Source organism: Pteropus vampyrus, unplaced genomic scaffold (genome assembly GCF_000151845.1).
Source record: "Pteropus vampyrus isolate Shadow unplaced genomic scaffold, Pvam_2.0 Scaffold166, whole genome shotgun sequence".
Classification (NCBI taxonomy): domain Eukaryota; kingdom Metazoa; phylum Chordata; class Mammalia; order Chiroptera; family Pteropodidae; genus Pteropus; species Pteropus vampyrus.
The window spans coordinates 2,888,344-2,906,832 of NW_011888947.1; the positions used below are offsets into that span (position 1 = coordinate 2,888,344).

The 18,489-nt window shown below is 46.8% G+C and overlaps 1 protein-coding gene across 1 annotated transcript; it reads right to left on the reverse strand.

Annotated features, from left to right (window-relative positions):
* Nucleotides 1–1,475: 1,475 nt before the first annotated feature.
* On the reverse strand, nt 1,476–18,489 carry KLHL36 (kelch like family member 36). Its single transcript, XM_011370280.2, has 5 exons — nt 18,374–18,489; nt 16,298–16,376; nt 10,934–12,007; nt 9,229–9,386; nt 1,476–6,938 (listed from the first exon to the last, which is right to left on the reverse strand). Exons 2-5 carry the CDS (start codon nt 16,355–16,357, stop codon nt 6,383–6,385), a joined length of 1,848 nt encoding a protein of 615 aa, XP_011368582.1. The 5' UTR covers nt 16,358–16,376; nt 18,374–18,489; the 3' UTR covers nt 1,476–6,382.

The following is an 18,489-nucleotide window of genomic DNA, read 5'->3' on the forward strand; positions in this document are numbered from 1 at the left end:
GGCAGAGGCTAGTAGATGCTCTCACTCTCCTTCCTCCAGGCGGATGACCCAGGAACATACCTGCTGCCCCACTGTGTTGAGGTGCCCTCTCTCTCTCTCCCACCCTAAACTTGGTGGGGGCGGGGGGAGGGAGGGGGCTTTGTGATGACCTCAAGGAGTGAAATACAGAAGGGACTCTCCATGACTTTCTAGATGCTTTAACTAATGCTGAGTTATAAGACCTCCAAACAGAGGCTTAGAACCATAATCAATTATTTTTGCTGACAAATCTGAGGGTTGACTGGGTCAGGTAAGAATCAGGGGTTAGAAAAAGCCATGTGGCCACTGTTAAGCACACTTGAGACACTCACTCTGGGAGCCTTTGGCTGTCTTGTAAGAAGTTGGGGTAAGGCTACCATATGGAAAGACTGAAGAGAGAGAACAAAGGGGCTAGAGGAGGAGAGGAAGGAAGTGGAAGGGAGAGACAGAGGAAGACGGATTGAGAGTGAGGGAGAGAGATGGGGCTGCTGAGGAACCCCAGCTGTTTCAGTCCCCACTCAGGCCCCACCTTGCAGTGAGTGTCCAGGAGTCACCACCTGACTATATGTGAGATCCAGGTGAGAGCTGCTTACCCAGTCAACCCTCAGATTTGTCAGCAAAAATAATTATGGTTCTAAGCCTCCGTTTGGAGGGTCTTATAACTCAGCATTAGATAAAGCATCTTCCTATCAGCTTTGCCTCCTTCCTTGTCTCACTCTGGCTTCCTGGGGACCACCTCCACAAAGAAACCACCTGTCTTCAAGTCCTTGTCTAAGATTCTGCATTCAAGAGGATCCAAACCAAGACCAGCACTGACCCGTTGGATAGGTAAGCTCATTCGACTCGGGTAAGATTAATGCAAGCCTTGGATTCTTCATTCTGAAAATGGAGAGAGTACCATTTTGAACCTAAGATTCTTCCGAGGTTGAAATGAAAGATTAATGGTGAATTCAGCATCTGGAAGCCAGTGTCCCATTTGGGGCAGCTTATTGGCTCAGAAGCAAATTCTAATCCAGTTTCTAGGTGTAATGGGCAGAGTAGGTACCTTGAACCATCCTCCCGATGCTTAGTTGCTAAAGGTGCCCTCTGTGACTGGGCTTGTCTGCTGGTGACCTTGTAAAACCCCAGCAGAGCAGAGGCCCCATCCTTCTCTTTTTGGGCTCTAATGGAAATAAAGTAGAAGCTGTTCTTATAGAAATATTATTGTTTCTTTCTGATAAAGATAATAAATTGCTTTCTAATTTTCTTTTCTAATGAAAATACCCCAACGGATGCAAATTTAAGCAAATAGTTTCATTTCAGGTCAGAGGACTTAGTACTGCAATCAAGGATCTGAATGAAATTCCTGGCAAAATAGAGTAATTAGAGGCACAATGAAAGCACAATTGAAATGTCCCAGCATCGCATAAACCCAAAAGGCAGTCTGGTTAATTTCCAAATCATATTTGGGCTCAACATGCAAGGGGTTCTTTTTTTATTCAGGCAGAGAAAATAGGACTGAAGAGCATTACGATAACCACACAAGACTAGGAATGTAATTATAAAATAAGCCATACCCTAGCAGGCAAATCATTTTAATGTGTTTCAAGAATAGAATACTCTGTATGGAATTAAAAACAAAGAAAAAAATCAACATGCAGAAAATTAATTAAAAAGAAGTACAACACAGAAAAGCTCCGAGTGTCATAAAGTTACAAATACAAAAGCAACAAATTAAAAAACAAACACATGCGATTACAGATTTCGGTAACATTAATAGCTAGAACATACCCAATGAATTACTTAATCGTTAAATATTTCACTAATTTTGATAGAAAGCCGGTTGTAATTAACTTCAATTGATCCAAAAAACTTTATTTTTCCCTTCAATTGCAAGGAAACCTGGAAAGACGGCTTCAAGTAACTTTGAAAGGGTGGAGTTCCTTTTCTCAAAGAAAACTGACATGGAAAGGTTTATCCCCTCTGCCCCCCTCCCCCAATTTGTACATTCCTTCAATTCTTTTAACTAAGGCAACCAAAAGACAATTTCTTGAGACTCCAAAACATCCTCAGAAGTCACAAAATATATCCATGTTAAAAAAAAAAACAACCCACAAAGAAATTAACACCCTCCAATGCTAAGGGCAATAATTCTATAAAGTGCAGATGGTTCACTGTTAACAGATTTTGTGGATTTCATGTTAAAATTTCTTTAAAAGAAGGGGTGGACGGGAGTGGATCAGAACCCTAGCCATGCCCTGGGTTGAGAAATGACCCGTATGAGAAAGGTGATCTGTGGATCAGTCCTCAGGTATCTTTTCAACTCTGCACATTGCTGAGGTAGGAGCTTCGGAAGAAATATAGAACATCTTAGGGAAGTGAGAGGGTCTTCTTGGCAAATCAGTGCCCTCTTGCTCAGTAGGGGAGCCTAAGACGGTCATACTCATGGGCCCGTGTGATCTTATACAATTCAAGAGTTATATCAGATCACAGCCACAGAGAGCAAGATCCAAGACAAAGCTACACGAGGCAGGCGAGATCCTGGCACTGACCACAAGACATTTGCTATCTAGTGCAATCTCAAAGGGGGAGGGGGGCGGGTGGGGGGTGGTGAGATGGAAAACCCCCAGCAGGAAACCTACAAAATGGTTATTAGCAAATGGTATCAAAAAGTATCAAAACATTTCAAAAAACTTTAAAAACTGCCAGGCTTGGCAGATGCATAAGGCAGGATTCCCAAGTTATCTGCAGAACTGCCCTATGCTCCAGAAGGTTTGTCCTGGAGGCCAGACCATTGCCCCTCCCCTCTGAAGACACTCAGAATTGGCAGAGACAGTGAGAATGTCCAGGTCATGGCTGAAACTGCCCCTCCAGGTTTGGGACCAGTGGTCTGACATTCTAGCCGAAAGCTCTGAGAGCTAAAAGGCCTGTGAGGTGCTGCTCAGGCTGGAACTGGTCAAGCCATATGCCATGGAGGACCAGGGTAGAGATGACGGCTGGTAACTCTACAAGGGGGTATAGGCGGAGGTCCTCTCACTTCCCACATTGCTCAAATCATCAAAAGGTCACTCTTGGCCTTGGGGCCAAGTACTTTGAACCACAGGTGAACTCATCTGAACTCAAAGATTGGGACCCTGAACCTTAGGGGATGGACTCCACCCCTCCTTTGGCATTTGGGTTCCCACCCAAAATCAAACACCTCTTAGGGTTGGCTTCTGAGATTTCTATTAAGTCACCATGAGGTCGCTTTATTAGTCAGGGTGGAGGGGAGGGACATTCAGAATACACACACGAAGTTTTCTGCTCAGATCAAGATCTACAAGTCCTTCCCAGTAGTCCATCTAAAATGACAGAATGTTAAAAATGCTGATTGAGCCATCCATACAAGCAGAAAGACCACCCTAAGGAACCAAAGGTTTCTCCAGCTTTTCTATCTCCTTCCATTAATAAATTTATATCTTAAGCAAACAAGGCTCTGACTTGGATGAGGATCAAACTCAAAATCCACAACTAATATGAAGTTAAAACTCTAGTTTTTTGAAAGTGAGAAAAACAAAACCTGAATAAAGAGCCCACAATGCTTATTTTGAAAGATCAAAAAAATGATCCAGATTGTCTCAAAGTTCGGCTCAGAGCACTGACAATTTGATGACATAATGCCAAATATTGCTGTTTTCATCTCAAGAAGGCAGCCTGCAAAACTCTGGGCCTTTGGTTTGAAACTACACCATCATGATTTTGCAGTTCAAATAGCCACTTGCCTAAGCACATCCCCAAGCTCTGCCCATCTGAGTTAAAAAACCTTTCCTTCTAATCTTAGTGATTTCCATCTTAAAACATGAACAGCAAAAACCTGCCGCAGGTCCCACCACTCTTCTCCCACGTCCAGGTAGACACTGCTCATTGGTCATGATGTTATTTTCCTTTGACCTTAATGAGCTTGAGAAACTTTCTTAGTCTAAGTGGAGGCACCACCAATTATTTGAAGTTGGTTCACAAGAGGAAATTTACTTATCAAGCCGACCTTTAAGCGAATGCTCCCCCAACCTCAATAATCTTAGATCCTAAGCCATGTAAGTTACAAACTGTATGCATAGTGGTAGGTGAGACATGACAAAATGTTAGGGACCAGTACATTGCAAGTAACCCACAGGCACAAGAAGTCAGAACAGAGGCGAAGGGCCTGCATCCTGGAACACGTCCTGGTAGTCAAAAACAAAACAGCTGGCTTAGGCTAAAAACTGATGGCTCCTCTCCCCAAGGTCAAAGCCATCTGGCTCCCCAGAGCTCTTCCTCACTTGCCCCTGGATTCTGGTTGAATGATCACCTCTTCATAACCTGGGCTGAGCCGGGGAGAACAGACCACAGGTTCCGTGCTTTGTCAAGGGTCGTCAAGTAACGAACCCTTTTCTGGAATAGGAAGGGGCTAAGTTAACCCAAAGTTGGTAGAAGTTGTTCTGCTAAATATATTTCGTTGAGGGCTGGGACTAGGTATGAGATAAAAAAGGGTTTCGGGCTCAACAAAATTTGGAGATGCTGGGTTGATGGAAGGTTAATAGTTCATGCAGACTTCTCAGAGCCTTTAATATATACAGAAGGGTTGTGAAGCAACAAGAGTGTAGTTTTTTGGTTTGTTTGTATGTCCTACAGAACTTCTCAACAGTTTGTAAGCCCCTGGCAACTCCCATATGCAAAGAACTAGCTCAATATGCAGACTGCAGCCCAACTAGCAATAGAGGGCGATGATCTGAGTACTGAAGCTTTAAATGCCCAAGTCACTCTCAGCTCTCCTGATCACTATAGAAACAGGACCAATCAAAATCATGGTAAACCTTGAAAGAAAGAAAGTGCAATAAAGAGACAAAAATAAAATAAAAGTTAACTGAGATTATTACTCTAAATGTTAACAGTATATCTTGAAGTTTTCTCATCTCTGCAAACAGATCTTTGTCAAGTTATAGATCATTAATGCCTCTCTTGGCTCATGATTAAAACAGATCACACTCCCGTCCTCCAACCATACTTTGTGTTTCACAGTGACTTGGCTGATAGTCTCAAACTCTCCTTAAAGGGCGCACACTCTTGATGTTCTATTAACTGCAGGAATCAGTGCAGGGTGGTTGCACATCTCAAAAGGAGGTGCTGAATATGTTTTCATAGCTTATATAAACTGAAAAAGCTTAACCCCTGGGAGGAGCCTGGTGGTTATTTCATCTAACCCCGTTGCTTAATGAATGAGGAAACAGCTCCAGACTTGTTAAAGAATTTGCCCAGCAGCACAAAACTACTTAGCAGCGGTTGGGTGGGCTGGGGTCTGTCGCTAGACTTGGGGGAGACACTCGACCACCTTTCTAGGAATCAACATGTGCTCACTCGTGTAAAAGCTTTCAGAGGCTTCTCAGAGCTGGAGTCACAGAGAACAATGGCAAATTCTACGGTGCTCCCTTTTTCTTTCCTGAGAAATAAATGTAGATGGGGCGGGGCGGGGGGGGGGCGCCTCAGTACATCCGTAATATAAGAAAGTGGGTTCCAGAAAAAAGAAAACGTTTTTTAAAAGCATAAATTACAAAATAGTGTTTATGAGGAGCTTTGTGCTTTTTTTTTTTCTTTCTTCCTTGGTTACCTATGTACTTTTAGAATTTAGGAAGATTATCAACCAGGAAAAATGGGATTATTCAGAAACAATCGTCACCTGATAAGAAAATCCCAGTGGGAACACTTCCCTGATGAGAAGTCTTGGGTCTCACCTGACTGTCCAGCCAGTTGGTGACCTTTGGTCACTCACTCATCCTCTCGGGGTCTGCAACCCCATCTATGGAAACAAATGCGCTTGACCTTGCCAGTGATTCCCAAACATGGCTGATGCTTAGTCATTCCAGGAACAGGTTAAATACAGTTTCTAGCCACTCCCACCCCCATTCCTGGTAGTTTTAGATTCGATTATTCTGAGATGGGGCCCAGGTGTCTATTTTTTTTTTAAAGCTCAGCCAGGTTTGGAAAGGCATGGACTAGATGATCTGAAATGTTGCACTGAAGCCTCTAGTTTTTTCACTACAAAAATTTTTGCATAACCCCTGCCCTAGATACTCTCATGGATATGGTTAAGGGGCACCCCCAAGGATTTGTACTGTGGAGAGAAGCTCTGCGCAGACATAAGGGCATATTTCCTGCCTGGGCCCAGGTTTAATTATTCGAGCAAGATAATAAGTAAAGTTACATAGAATATTTAATTGTTTACTGTGATATAGAAATACCAAGAGTCATAAAAGTAAAAAAAGCTGCTAAGTGGTACATAATGGTTCCAGGGTTCTACGAAGTTGTTGCTGGTCTACAGACACTCTGGGAGGTGGCGATGGGGACGGGGTCCCAGTAGGCAAGGGCAGGGTCACTGATCCCGGTCCTGGTGCCTCTTGGCCTTGCCCTTCTTCTTCTTGTCCTCCAGCCTCGGCTTCAGGGCGCAGACGCAGGCGGACACGCCGGCGATGGCCTTGGGCAGGTCGGTGACTTTGCTCCACTTGTCCTTCTCGAGGTCGTACACCTGGACTGTCTTGGAGAAGGCCGTGTTCTCCCAGCTGTAGCCACCCAGGATGTAGATGCGACCCTCCCACACGGCCACGCCCGACTCACTGTTGGCGTGCAGCAGCGGGGCCACGCGGGTCCACTGGTTGCACTGCGGGCTGTAGGCCTCGACGCTCAGCACGTCGAAGCGCTCCATGGACTCCACGCTGTCGTCGCTGCCCCCGATGGAGTAGATGCGGTCCTCCAGGCTGCACATGCTGTGCCAGCCCCGGGCCGTGGTCATGGGCCGCCGCTCCTCCCACACGTCCGTCCGGTGGTCGTAGCACAGCAGGTTCTTGCGGTAGGGGCCGATCTGGTAGTCATGGCCCCCCGAGATATACACGAAGTCTTTGTAGATGGTGCCTGCGTGGCCATACGTGAACCTGTGGAGAGAGGGACAGGTGGATAAAGAGACAAGGAGGGAGCTCCATGCTGCCCTGGCCTGGGGTCTACGTGCTGGGGCCTGTCTTCTCGGCAAATGGGGACAACTTGCCCTTTCAGGGGGTCGTAAGGATTTGAGGGGATGATGCAGGGAGCAGGCACCTTGTGAACACTTTACAGACGGCAGCTGTCACTGGACAGGAAGTGGAAGACAGAGTGAGTAAATGGGCCGCTAGGCAGTCAGACGGCCTGGGCAAGGATCCCAGCTCCGCCCCTCTCTCCATGTCCCACCCTGAGAAGTCAGCATAATCACAAGACTGGTATCCTTCTCATAAAGGCTGAAAACAGCAACAACATGCTATCGAGGCACACATGTATACCCGATCAAATTACATATGAAATGGGGAAGAGAGTATAATTCTACCTATATGACATTCTGCAAAAGTCCAGGCTACAGGGCCAGTAAAACAGCAGCGGTTGACAGCGGTTCGTTCATTGGAAGGGGCAGGGATGAAGGAATAGGGCACACTGGATCTTGGGGCAGAAAAACTACTCGGTATGATTCTGTAATGATGGATACTTGCCATTATACATTTGTCAAAGCCCACAGAATGTACCATGCCAAGAGCGAACCTTAATATAAACTGTGGACCTTAGTTAATGATAATGTATCCATATTGGTACATCCATTGGAACAGACGTAACACACACTTGTGAGATATTAAAAATGTAGGGAGAGGCGTATGAGAACTCTCTTGTCTGCTTAAATTTCTGTAAACCTAGTTTCCTGCTCTAAAAAATGAAGTCTATATAAAGACAAAAAAAAAAAAAAAAGTACAAACAACGGTGAAACAAAAGGGAACGATGTTATAAAATTCGGAACAGTGGTTATGTAGTGGGAGGCAGGTGGATGGGAGAGAAAAGTATAGGGGACAATATTGTTGTGGGCAGACGGCAGTTACTGTTCCACATCTTGGCTCTGGGATTGGGCTGTGGGTTCATGGAGGTCCCATCACATGTCAGTAAATAAAAACAGATATGAGTAAATAAATGAAATCAATGTGGGGCATGCATGCAATAATGATGACAGCATCATGGATTATTGTACATCTACGGTCCATTTAGAAAGGAAAAATAATTATAGGGTTATTGTAGCATTTAGGGTATATAAATCACACCGGCTGGCCCAGAGAGCGACAGCAGCAGATGTTCTTATCGCTATTATCAAGTCTCATTTCTCCATCTGTAAAATGGGATGATAAAGTAACTAAACCAAGAGACCAGAGGTCTTGCTTTGCTTATTGCGGGGTCATTATTTACTGCTGACCTGCCTCATTCACTGCCATCCTGGTTTGGATGATAAATTGTATGGGCGCCTATCTCCACCCCACCAGGTTATTGTGAACAGCAAAGGACTTATCACAGAAAGCACTTGGCTAAATTTGGCATAGGGCGATCAGTCACTAATACCACAACTGTCCAATCGCCTTAGTTAACAGCTGTCCAGGTGTTACTCTATTGCCTTCTTGGAACTCTACAAGAAGCTGGTAATAACTAAGGACTGGAAGAGATGGGGTTCACACCCAGACGCTTACACCATGCATCCTTCTAACTCTCAAGGACAAAGTCCCCAAGACACATGGAGGCGTTCCACAGCAAGACTGCATCAGGAAGTGCACCTGCAGGTCAGACTACAGGGAATCGGTAAAATAAGTGGCATGAGCCTTCTGCCAAACCCATGACGATAATAAATGCACACCTTGATGCAGGGAGAATAACTGCTCTGAGCCCTGGAGCATTGTCCGTGTGCTGCGTGCTGTGTGTGAGACTCCCAAGGAGCATCTTATGACAATCTCGTTCTTATGACAATGCTACAGGGCATTATAATCATGCCCACTTTACAGATGAGGAAACGAAGAGGGTGAAGATACCTGCTCGTGTCGCGGATCTGGTACAGATATCCCCCCAGCAATTTGAACTCTCCCTGCCCAAACTCAGAGATTTTTAGGTAAATCCATCACTGTCTGAACTCAACGCTCACTCCTTGAAATGCAGGAAGTGAACAGACTCGGAAACTGAGGAATGTTTATCTTAGTAATCGAGCTGACACTTGCACTCGGATGGCCAAGAACAGGAGCCCTGACTCGTCAACCACCACACCCTCCGCCCTCATGGTCTGTTATGTACAAGCCAGATTTTTCTGGAGGCCAAAACATCCAGTAAGTGAGGTGGACTGAACTGTAACCTAAAAGTTGTTATGCCTGAAGAGTCTGCCACGAAACCCCCAATCACCTTGGCAAACCGGCCACGTAGGACCAGGAGTCAGTCTTGGGACTGTACGTCTCGACTGAAGAGAGTGCTCCATTCTCATTCCGGCCACCAACAGCCACCAGCATGTCTTCAATGGAGGCAAGGTAGAAATCCACACGGCGCTGGTTCATGGAGGCCACCTGTGGAGGCGAGACACCTGTACCTTCCCTTCCCCAAACCCTGGACAGTGTCAATGCAATATCTAGCAGTAGTTCCCAAAGGTGTTCAATGGAACAGACAGCCTGGGAAGGTGAGGCAGTGACCAAGTGAGTTTGGGGGAAGGGAGTCAAATTTGAAGAAAGGAGCGTTCTTTAGGAGGGGCTGCTCAGAGTCCCCAAAGACCCTTGAGACATTGGGGATCCCCAAGAGGGAAATGAAGAACATGGCTCCCCAAACTTGTTTGGCTATGTGGCCAGCCTCGTGCACTTGCATTCTGTAGGATACACAGTTCATAATCGCTGATTTAGTGGTTTCCTGAAATAAAAATTAATCTTTCCTCTTGCTACCCCCATCAGATAGTTTTCTTTTTTTTCAAATTAATGATTGCCATTAATTTAAAAGGCAGAAAGCGGCAGTCAACAGGAAATTAAAAAGCAGAAGACCTAACTTAAAAAAAAAATCTAAGCAGAACATACAAGTAAACACAGTCCTGCAGGGGGCGATCCATTCAGGCTGCCACCGCTATGAAGCTTTTGAAGATGGGCTCAAAGCTGGGAGCCTCTTTCTAGTGGCAAGACTTATACCTTGGTGGGTGGTTTTAGATTTTTAAGAATAAAATCAAAAGGTCATCAGAGTCCATTCTGAGTTTTGAGCTCAGAAAAACACCGAGTTAAGTAAAAACACAGAGGTGTGAGTATAAAGACTGAGACCGACTTTTGTGGATGGTAGTCTGGAGAGGCAGGCATTCATGGGAGAAAAGAAAACCTTCCCTCTGCCAGGCACTTGCCAGTCGACATTGGTTACAAACTCCGACCCTGGAAAGTCAATGTCTCCCCCACTCATTTCCAGAGGGAGAAGCTGAAATTTGGAGAGGACAAGAAACCAGTCTGAAATCCCCAGCTATAATTTAGCCAAGTTGGGATGTAAACTCAGGTCTGATGCCAAGACCCATGCTCTTCCCAGAATTAGTGGCCACAGGTCCTATCAGATGAGCCTTCGTGGCCTCCTTAAACCAGCTCCAAAACTTTCCAAAAGAGGAGCTCGGCTGAGACTCTGAGCCATGGGGAAGAGTGTTCAAGCTATGGGCCAAATCTTGAGACTGGCGCTATCCAATATGGTAGATAGTAGCCTTGTGTGGTCATTTACACACATTTAAATCAAATTGAAAATTCAGTCCTTCAGTCACATTGGCCACAATTTCAAGTGCTTGATCGCCACACGTGGCTGGTGGCTACTATATCGGACAGCACAGATGTGAAATGTTTCTATCGGCACGGAAAGTTCTATTGGACATCGCTGCCCTGGAAAATGACTGACCCTGCAGAAGGAGGCCGGTCAGCCCTCACTCCCCGCAACCAGGGTGCGGGCATAGGGGAGGGTGGGAACTAGGTGGCTCATCACTTTATCATCACACCTCGTTCAGAAGCAGGACGCTGGTCAAGGCCCAAGAGATGGGAGGGGCAGTCAGGCTAGGTTAAAGAGATCAAAAGTCCTCAAGAGTAAAGAAAGAATCTGGCTTTAATCTCACCTTGATCCACTGTTTACAGCGGGGGTCATACCTATAAAGAAGACTGGACGCTGCATCCCCTCCATTGTCCCTCGAGAAGCTGCCGCCGGCGATGAAGATGAAACCCCCCAACACGGCAACACAGTGGTGGCTCCGCCGGGCTGGCAGGGGTGTCTCCTTGACCCACTGCTCGCTCTTGGCGTCCAGGTAGCAGGTGTCATCACTGAGCTCCAGACACCGCTCAGAGACCTCACCGCCCACGAACAGCAGGCGCTCCTCGTTGGTGCGCAGTGCCGTGCGCTTGGTCTGCATGACCGGCTGGGCCGCCAGGCTGTTGTGGTAGCGCACGGCCTCCTCGATGAAGCCCTCGCAGTTGGCCTCCCTGGGAAGCAGCGAGCACACGGCGGGCTTGACGCGATGCAGCAGGTCGTTCTTGGGGATGAGGGGGAAGTGGATGTGCTCCAGCACCTGGTAGGCGTGGGCCTCACGCTCTGGCTGCTGCGTCAGCCACTGCAGGGCGGCCTGCAGCAGGTCATGCTCGCACTCCCGCTGCACCTCGCTGCTGCTCAGGTACACGCACAGCTTCTGCATGGAGATGTTCTGCAGGAAGTCAGGCGTGAAGGACAGTGTGCCAAAGTGGCTCAGGATGAAGCCGTCGATGAAGGCATCCAACCGCTTGAGGCTGTAGATGGAGGCCAGCTCCTGCAGGTACAGGTAGTTGTCCTCGCTCACCTCCTGCTCTAGGTACTCACAGCAGAAGTCCACCACTGTCCAGATCTGCAGCAGGTGGGCTGTCTCCAGGATGTAGTCGATGTTGCCACCGTCCAGCGCCAGCTCCCCACCGTACAGGAAGTCCACCACAGCCTTGAGGCCGATGTAGGAGGCACCAATCAACTCCACCTCCTTCTGGAAGGCCTCACGCATGCCCAGGGTGAACATGGAGTTGAAGTAGTCGCTGCACACGGCCAGCAGGTTGCGGTGGGCCGGCAGGCGCTGCTCGTCGGCTACTAGGACGATGTCGCAGAAGAGGCCACGGAGACGCTGCTCATTCAGCCGCTGCAGCACTGTGGTCGAGTGCTCGGCCCAGCGGTACACCTATGGGAGATCACCTGTCAGGGCTCTACTTGCAGCCAGGTCCAGGGAGGGGAAGTGAACCAACCTGCCTCCTCCCCACTCCCCCAGATGCGGGGGCCTGGAGTCAATCTAGTGCAACACAACTAGCATTTTAAATACAGTGGAATGAAGGAGAATGGGAAATAGAATACCAGAGTGCATCGCAGGAACAAGGGTGAGTGGGTGAGTGGGTGAGTGAGAGTGAGTGTGTGAGTGTGTGAGTGTGTGAGAGTGTGTGTGTGTGTGTGTGTGTGTGTGTTGTATATATCCTTCCTTCCATTTTCTCCTTCTTTATAATTTAAACTACTAAAATCAGCCTTCCTTCCTTCCCTCTTTTCCTTCTTTATAAATAGGATTTCTAAAAGTGTTTTTTTCTTCCTTGTCTCCTTCCCCCCTTCCTTACTGTGGGTCATGAGCAAACAGGTTTGAAAAATGCTGTCCTGTCAGGATGAAGAAGTAGCTCAGAGTGTAGCCTCAAAAGTCAGACAGAATCGGGGTTTGACTCCAGCTCTGCCACTTATCAGCTGTGTGATCTAGGGTGAGTCACAAGGAGACTCTGAGACTCCATTTCCTTGTCTCAAAAGTGAAGATGAGGGTATTCACTGCTCGGGCTGGGGTAGGGGGCATTTAATGAGACAGATTACGGCAAAGAGGCCGCCTGAGGGAAGCTGCTGTGATTGTCATCCCCACCAGCGCTCTGTGCTGAGGAAGACAGCTTTTGCCCTCTCAGAAAGGCAGAGGGTCTTGCTATAGAGACTCCTATTTCTACTGATCTGTGCAGGGATGTGGTGGGTCCCAAAGGCTGAGTGATGTCTCCAGACTGAAGTGCTCTGGGAATCCTACTTCTGGAAATATGGCTTCACTAGCCAATGCCAGGGTTAAAAGAGACGTATACGTAAAATTCAGATACATTGTCTTTTCCCGGGGGCTTATATGTACCTGCATTGTGCTGTGTACCTGACATGCAATCTCTCATTTAAACATCTTGAAAACTCTCCAAAGGATATATCTACTATAATCTCTACTTTGCAGAGACTAAGAAGAAGCCTGTCCAAAGCCCCACAATGACTGCACGGCAGGGCTGAGATTTGAACCTGTTTGATTCCAGAGCCCAAACCTGAAGTCACCATGCTGTGCTAGAATTAACAAATGAATTAATATGAATAATGACTATGAATTCCATAAATTTATGTTGGTAGACGGTTATTGAGTGCTACATGCCTGCCATGTGCTTTTGAGGCTGTGAAGATATGTCAGACCTTGTCAAGAGTTTCAAATCCTTGGAGGACTAATTATGCTCGAGGCTTTCGAGATATCGCACACTTATTTATTCACTATGAAAACAACAAGAAAATTCAATATAGGGGAAAACAGGCCATTCGGGAATATCAACTAGGTAGCTGATCTATTTGAGGGTGATTGAGAAGAGGCTGGCTGGGCACTAAGCCTCAAAAAGGGAAATGGTGGTAGAAAGGAAGATGGACTGAGGGGTTGGTAGGTGTGAGCTGCTATGTGATTGGCTGACAGGTCCCCTAATTCTTGTAGGTTACTTCCTAGAGTAGTGAGTTTCATTTCTTTCTTCCCCTCCAAATCTGCTCTTTATTGCCTCTGACGGATTTGTAATTGAGAGACTTCTTTTCCCTCTGGTCCTTCCTTATCTAGTTCCAACATCGATCGCTGTCTATATATTATGGGTATGGGTAGCCACCTCACATTCTGATGAGGACACCAAACAGATACTGCCTTAAGCTTCCTTCCTATCCAAGTCTAGAGAGGCAGGTTCTACTGCTCTTACATTACAGGATGGTTTCTCATAGGTCCCAAACACAGATAGCTCCATTTATTCTGGTTACTTGCAGAGAGAGAGCCTGGCTGGCCTGGTTTTGGCTTCTAATTAAGCAGAAATGGTCTCGACTCCAACACATGCTGGCTTGGGGCCCCTCTCAAATGCAGATTGAAGGAAATTAAAAAGCACTATAGCAGCAGGATATCTCGTAATAGTAACGGCTCAGTGTCCTGAGAGAAGCAAGTGAGGGGCATCGGGTGTGCTGTCCGCCCAACCGGGGCCCCTGGTTGTCACCAAGCTGGTGGGGATATGGAGGCGCCACACTTAAATGGGGGTACACATGACCCCAGGCTGCTTGATAAAAAAGAGACAACCCCGAGGGGTGGGGACTTGGGAAAGCCCCAGACGACAGCTGCCAAAGGGAACCATCTGCTCCATGAGCCAGAGCAGGGAAAAGGGCAGCGCTGCTTCTAAAACTGGGTCTCCGAGCTAAGTAGGCGCCTTTAATTCTGTACCTGGTTCTTGACGACAGCCCGTTTCTCATTATTTTAGTGTAGCTGCGGAGACGAGAACTTCAAACAACAGACAAATGTGACTTCCCAATTTTAAAGGAACAATAGGAACAGAGTCTTAGCACTTCGTACAACTTCAAAGCCCCGGCCCCCAACGTTCTCCGATAGTATCGACCCTGTTCTTTCCTTCATGTCCTATGCTAGTGCCTTTATCAGAAAAAAGGCAAAGTGGGTGAAGAAACACGGGTACTCAGGAGCTAATACTGGACGGATACAGCAGATATGGGGTATTTCATATTAAAAAAGAACTCGGCATCAAAATAGATGAACGCATTTTAGAGTAGATAAATGAACAGTGGTAGTCACTCAGTGGAAGACTCCATCGCACCGAGAAGGAACAACCTACTACGATAAGCAGCCACTGCGGAGAACCTCGGATGCACCATCCTGAGTGCAAGGAGCCAGGCACGCTTACAGAGAGCTCAAGGGCAGGCAAAATCGCAGCATTGGAAGTTGGGAGAGTGGCAATGGAGGGACTACAGGGGTTTGGTAATTTTTTTTAATCTCGGTGCAGACCACAGGGGTGTGTTAATGTCTAGAAAAATCAGTTATAATTTGGGCACTTTTTAAATACAAAAAGTTAGGAACATAAATACAATCAACCAACGGATTGAGAACCCTATTCCTAAAAGCATCAATGAAGAAAGAAAGAAACTCAGAATCAGGCTTTAAGGGACAAAGATTTCTAGTGCTATGAAACTTAGAAAGCCATACTGTCTCCGTAGCCAAGCTCTGAAACAAAGCCCCTTTGAGTCAGCAGAGAGACCTTTCTGGGTTTTCACAGCAGATAAAGCCAGGCTTGGCAAGAGTCTTCTCAGTAAACGCAAATGGAAATAGGAGACTGTTTCTCAGAACCAACCTATCCTGAAAATTACGCCCGTTTTTCTTTGATGCACATGTGCAGAATCTCCTTCTTTTTCCCTCAGATCTCTAGGCTGCTCACAACTCCCTTTAGCTGACAGGGACTTTCTTAACCTTTTTTCAATGTTCTTTAAGGTATTTTTTCTAACAGCGTCCACAAAACGTTAATATCACATATATTCTATTTATCTGTGCATGTACTATATGTATAGTGGTGCTGTAATCATAAAGAGAGTAAAAATTCTTTCCACACCCCAAGAACCAATTTTACCCTTGTGGGGGTAATATTTGCCTCACTGAGAATGCTGATCTAGGGTAACCATAAAATTAAATATCCAAAAAGGATCACTTTTAAAGGGGGTGTTACTGATATATATAAAAAGATAGGTAAAAGTGGGGATAGTCCAGCAAGTTGGGACCCCAATTCTTATCTATAGTAGCTGAGGGGACAGGGGCTGCTCCGAGTTCCCAGAGAAGTTTTCTGAAGGTATAGATGCCCCGGTCCTGCGCTCAGATTTTAACTGAGCAGGTCTGGGGGAGAGGCCAGGCATATGCATTTCTAATGGGACACCCTTCCCCTGACTTTCTCCCAGGGTGATTCTGATGCAGCTAGTGTGACACAGGTTGGTAGCCCAGCCCTGGGAAACCAACCTCACTCATTCCTAGGGTCCCAGAAAGTCATGATGGGGGAGGACCCTGGGCCCTTAACAACCAGGAATGCAATGTGCTGCCCCCACCATAAAGTTGGATGCTGGCTTCTCAATGGACTTGTCCTTGGAGTTTTTGAGCCCCCAAGTGGGGACAGCAGTCCCATGACTTTTATCCTGTCCCACCCAGCTCTTAGGGTTGAGGTGCAGAATAAATGAGTTGAGCTGTGTCTCTAATGACCCTTGCACTGCCAGATCTATTTTATGTTTCTTCCACACCTAGCCCAGGCTACCTCTGCTCATCAGTAAGAAGATTACCACGACCACCAAGAACAGAAAACCAGTGTGTACACTGAGAATGAGCTCATTAGAAAAACATCACACTTCTTAGGCAATTTTCACAGACCTTTGAAGATTCGCTGATCTTGTAGGGCCGAGACACTCGGGTCTGCCGGCTTCCCTCCATCACGAAAGAAGTCGCTCACCTACAACAAGAACAGGATTTCTGAGCACGTAGTAATAGTAATAGCTCTAGGTCATTTGTTAATTGCAGGCTCTGCTGGATGATATCAATGGCAATGAGGGTGAAAGCAGTCACATGGAGGGCAGAGGAAGAGAAAGCAATGTTCTACGAAGAACTCTTACACTGCGAGTTGAAAAAATCGGATTGTTAGAATCAGAGAGAACATTTAACAACTGTTCCTTTGTCATCTGAAATCTGACAACACCATGTCTTTTAACCTACTTCCTATAAGTACCTTTCTTTTGATGCTTGATCTCAACTGGGCCTTTTGGCTAGATCAAGGTTATAATGACATGGTACCATTTCAGAGCCCAATGACCCTGGAACCAAGCTATGGGATTTACATACGCTGTCTCATATAACCCCACAACTACTTGACCAGGCCGATGTCCCTTATCCCATTTTACAGATGAGATATTGGGTTCAAGGTCACAAAGCTAGTAAATGGCTGGGAACCAAACCTGGGCCCTTCATCGTGATGCTCTGCTGAATGTCACACAGTCTTTGAGAGTATCATACTTCTAAAATATCATGAAGTTAAGGATGTGGTGCAGTGATGACTACTACACATAAAGTATGCTCTAGACACGGGTACTGGTTTAAGAGCTTTCCTGATTTAATCTCCACAACAACCCCATGAGGCCACCACTATTATTATTCTGTTTATGGAGGAGGAAACTGATAGCAGCAAGGGGAAGTAATTTGACAGATTCACATAGTTAGGAAGAAGCCAGCAGAGTTGAGATTCCAACCCACGGTGGTTTCCATGCACTTAACGGCTAGGCTAGTCCACCATAAAAATTAAATTAAATTAAATTAAAAAGCTCACAGGTAGGAAACCTTTTTCTGGGGCTTATGCTCTGCCTAGGACACCCAGGATAAACTTGAACAAGCATGCTAACCTCTCCAGACCTCATGGTAGCGTCTATGAAATGGGCTGGTATATCAGGTGATATTAAGGTTTCTTCTAGCTTTGAAATGTCAAGTAACTCACTGACAGCACAGAACCAGGCTCTGGGGGCTCTCAGGGGATGGGGAAACACAGAAGAAGAACTAAGCCAGCAATATGGGCACAAGTCACATACTGGGACTGAGGGTCCTTAAGGAGGAATTTTTTTCCCTTCTATCCACCTCTGAGAAGAGTCAATTTGTTACCTATTGAATAAACCACCTTTGCTAATCATAAACAATGTAACAAAAAGTCAGCACTGTTTCAAGATAATCAGGTATACACAAAGGGGGCTCCAGTTGTCCATCCTGTACAGCTCCCTCCTGGAAGGAAAGGACAACTAGACTTCTGACAAATTAGCAACTTCATGACAATGACCAGCTATACCCACTCCTGTCCTTTTTCACGGACCCTCAGCTGCTGGGGGGCTCAGAGAGGGAAGTGGAGGAAACCACATTCATGCAGTGCCAACCGCACACCAGTGACTTCCTGGTTTCACCTTCACCCTTTGAAGCAGGTGCCATCATCATTCCTGACATCTAGGCTGAGTGGTGGAGAGGCCCACCCAAGGTCACTCCACAGAAAGCATCAGGTCCCTCCCGACACCACTCTAGGCATGAAGCCAGAGCTCCGTCTGCTCTGAGTGCTAAAAGCTTTCTTTTCTAGGCCAAGATTTCTAGAGAGAGTTTCCCCTTGTGTAGGTTCCCTTTTGTCTCCGGGCAAGTGGTTTGGAGCTGATTTCTACACGAGTGCTGGGTGTTGGCTGCCTCCGTGCTTTCTGAAAGCAGACGAGAGGGTCAAGGCCATCCACATGAGTAGTGACGATCCCAGCTACGCATAAAAGGTCTTTTCCTAAACATGGGAACAGAGGCCACGTCCGGACAGGCGGGCCCCCAGGGAGCCTCCTCTTCAAGCTCCTTCTTCGGGTTTCGACCCTGAACGTGCCCGATCTCGGCGCTCGGGGAAACACAACGTTGTGGAGACGGACACGGCTACTCGCCAGCACTCACCCGCGCCGGGTCTCGCCGGCAGGGTCTCCCGGGACGCCGCTGTCGCTCGTTCGGACCCGGCACCCCCTGGCGGAACCGCCGGCACAACGGCCGCTCGGGCAGGCTCGAGCCAGCTG

Bases quoted from the DNA above. Each gene is read 5' to 3' on its own strand.
- KLHL36 (XM_011370280.2), bottom strand. From the start codon at position 16,357: ATGGAGGGAAGCCGGCAGACCCGAGTGTCTCGGCCCTACAAGATCAGC. The intron at 12,008-16,297 runs GTCTGTGAAAAT...GATCTCCCATAG, and splicing joins AGATCAGCGAATCTTCAAAG to GTGTACCGCTGGGCCGAGCA. The intron at 6,939-9,228 runs GTGATTGGGGGT...CTCTCTCCACAG, and splicing joins TACGTGGCCGGTTTGCCAAG to GTTCACGTATGGCCACGCAG.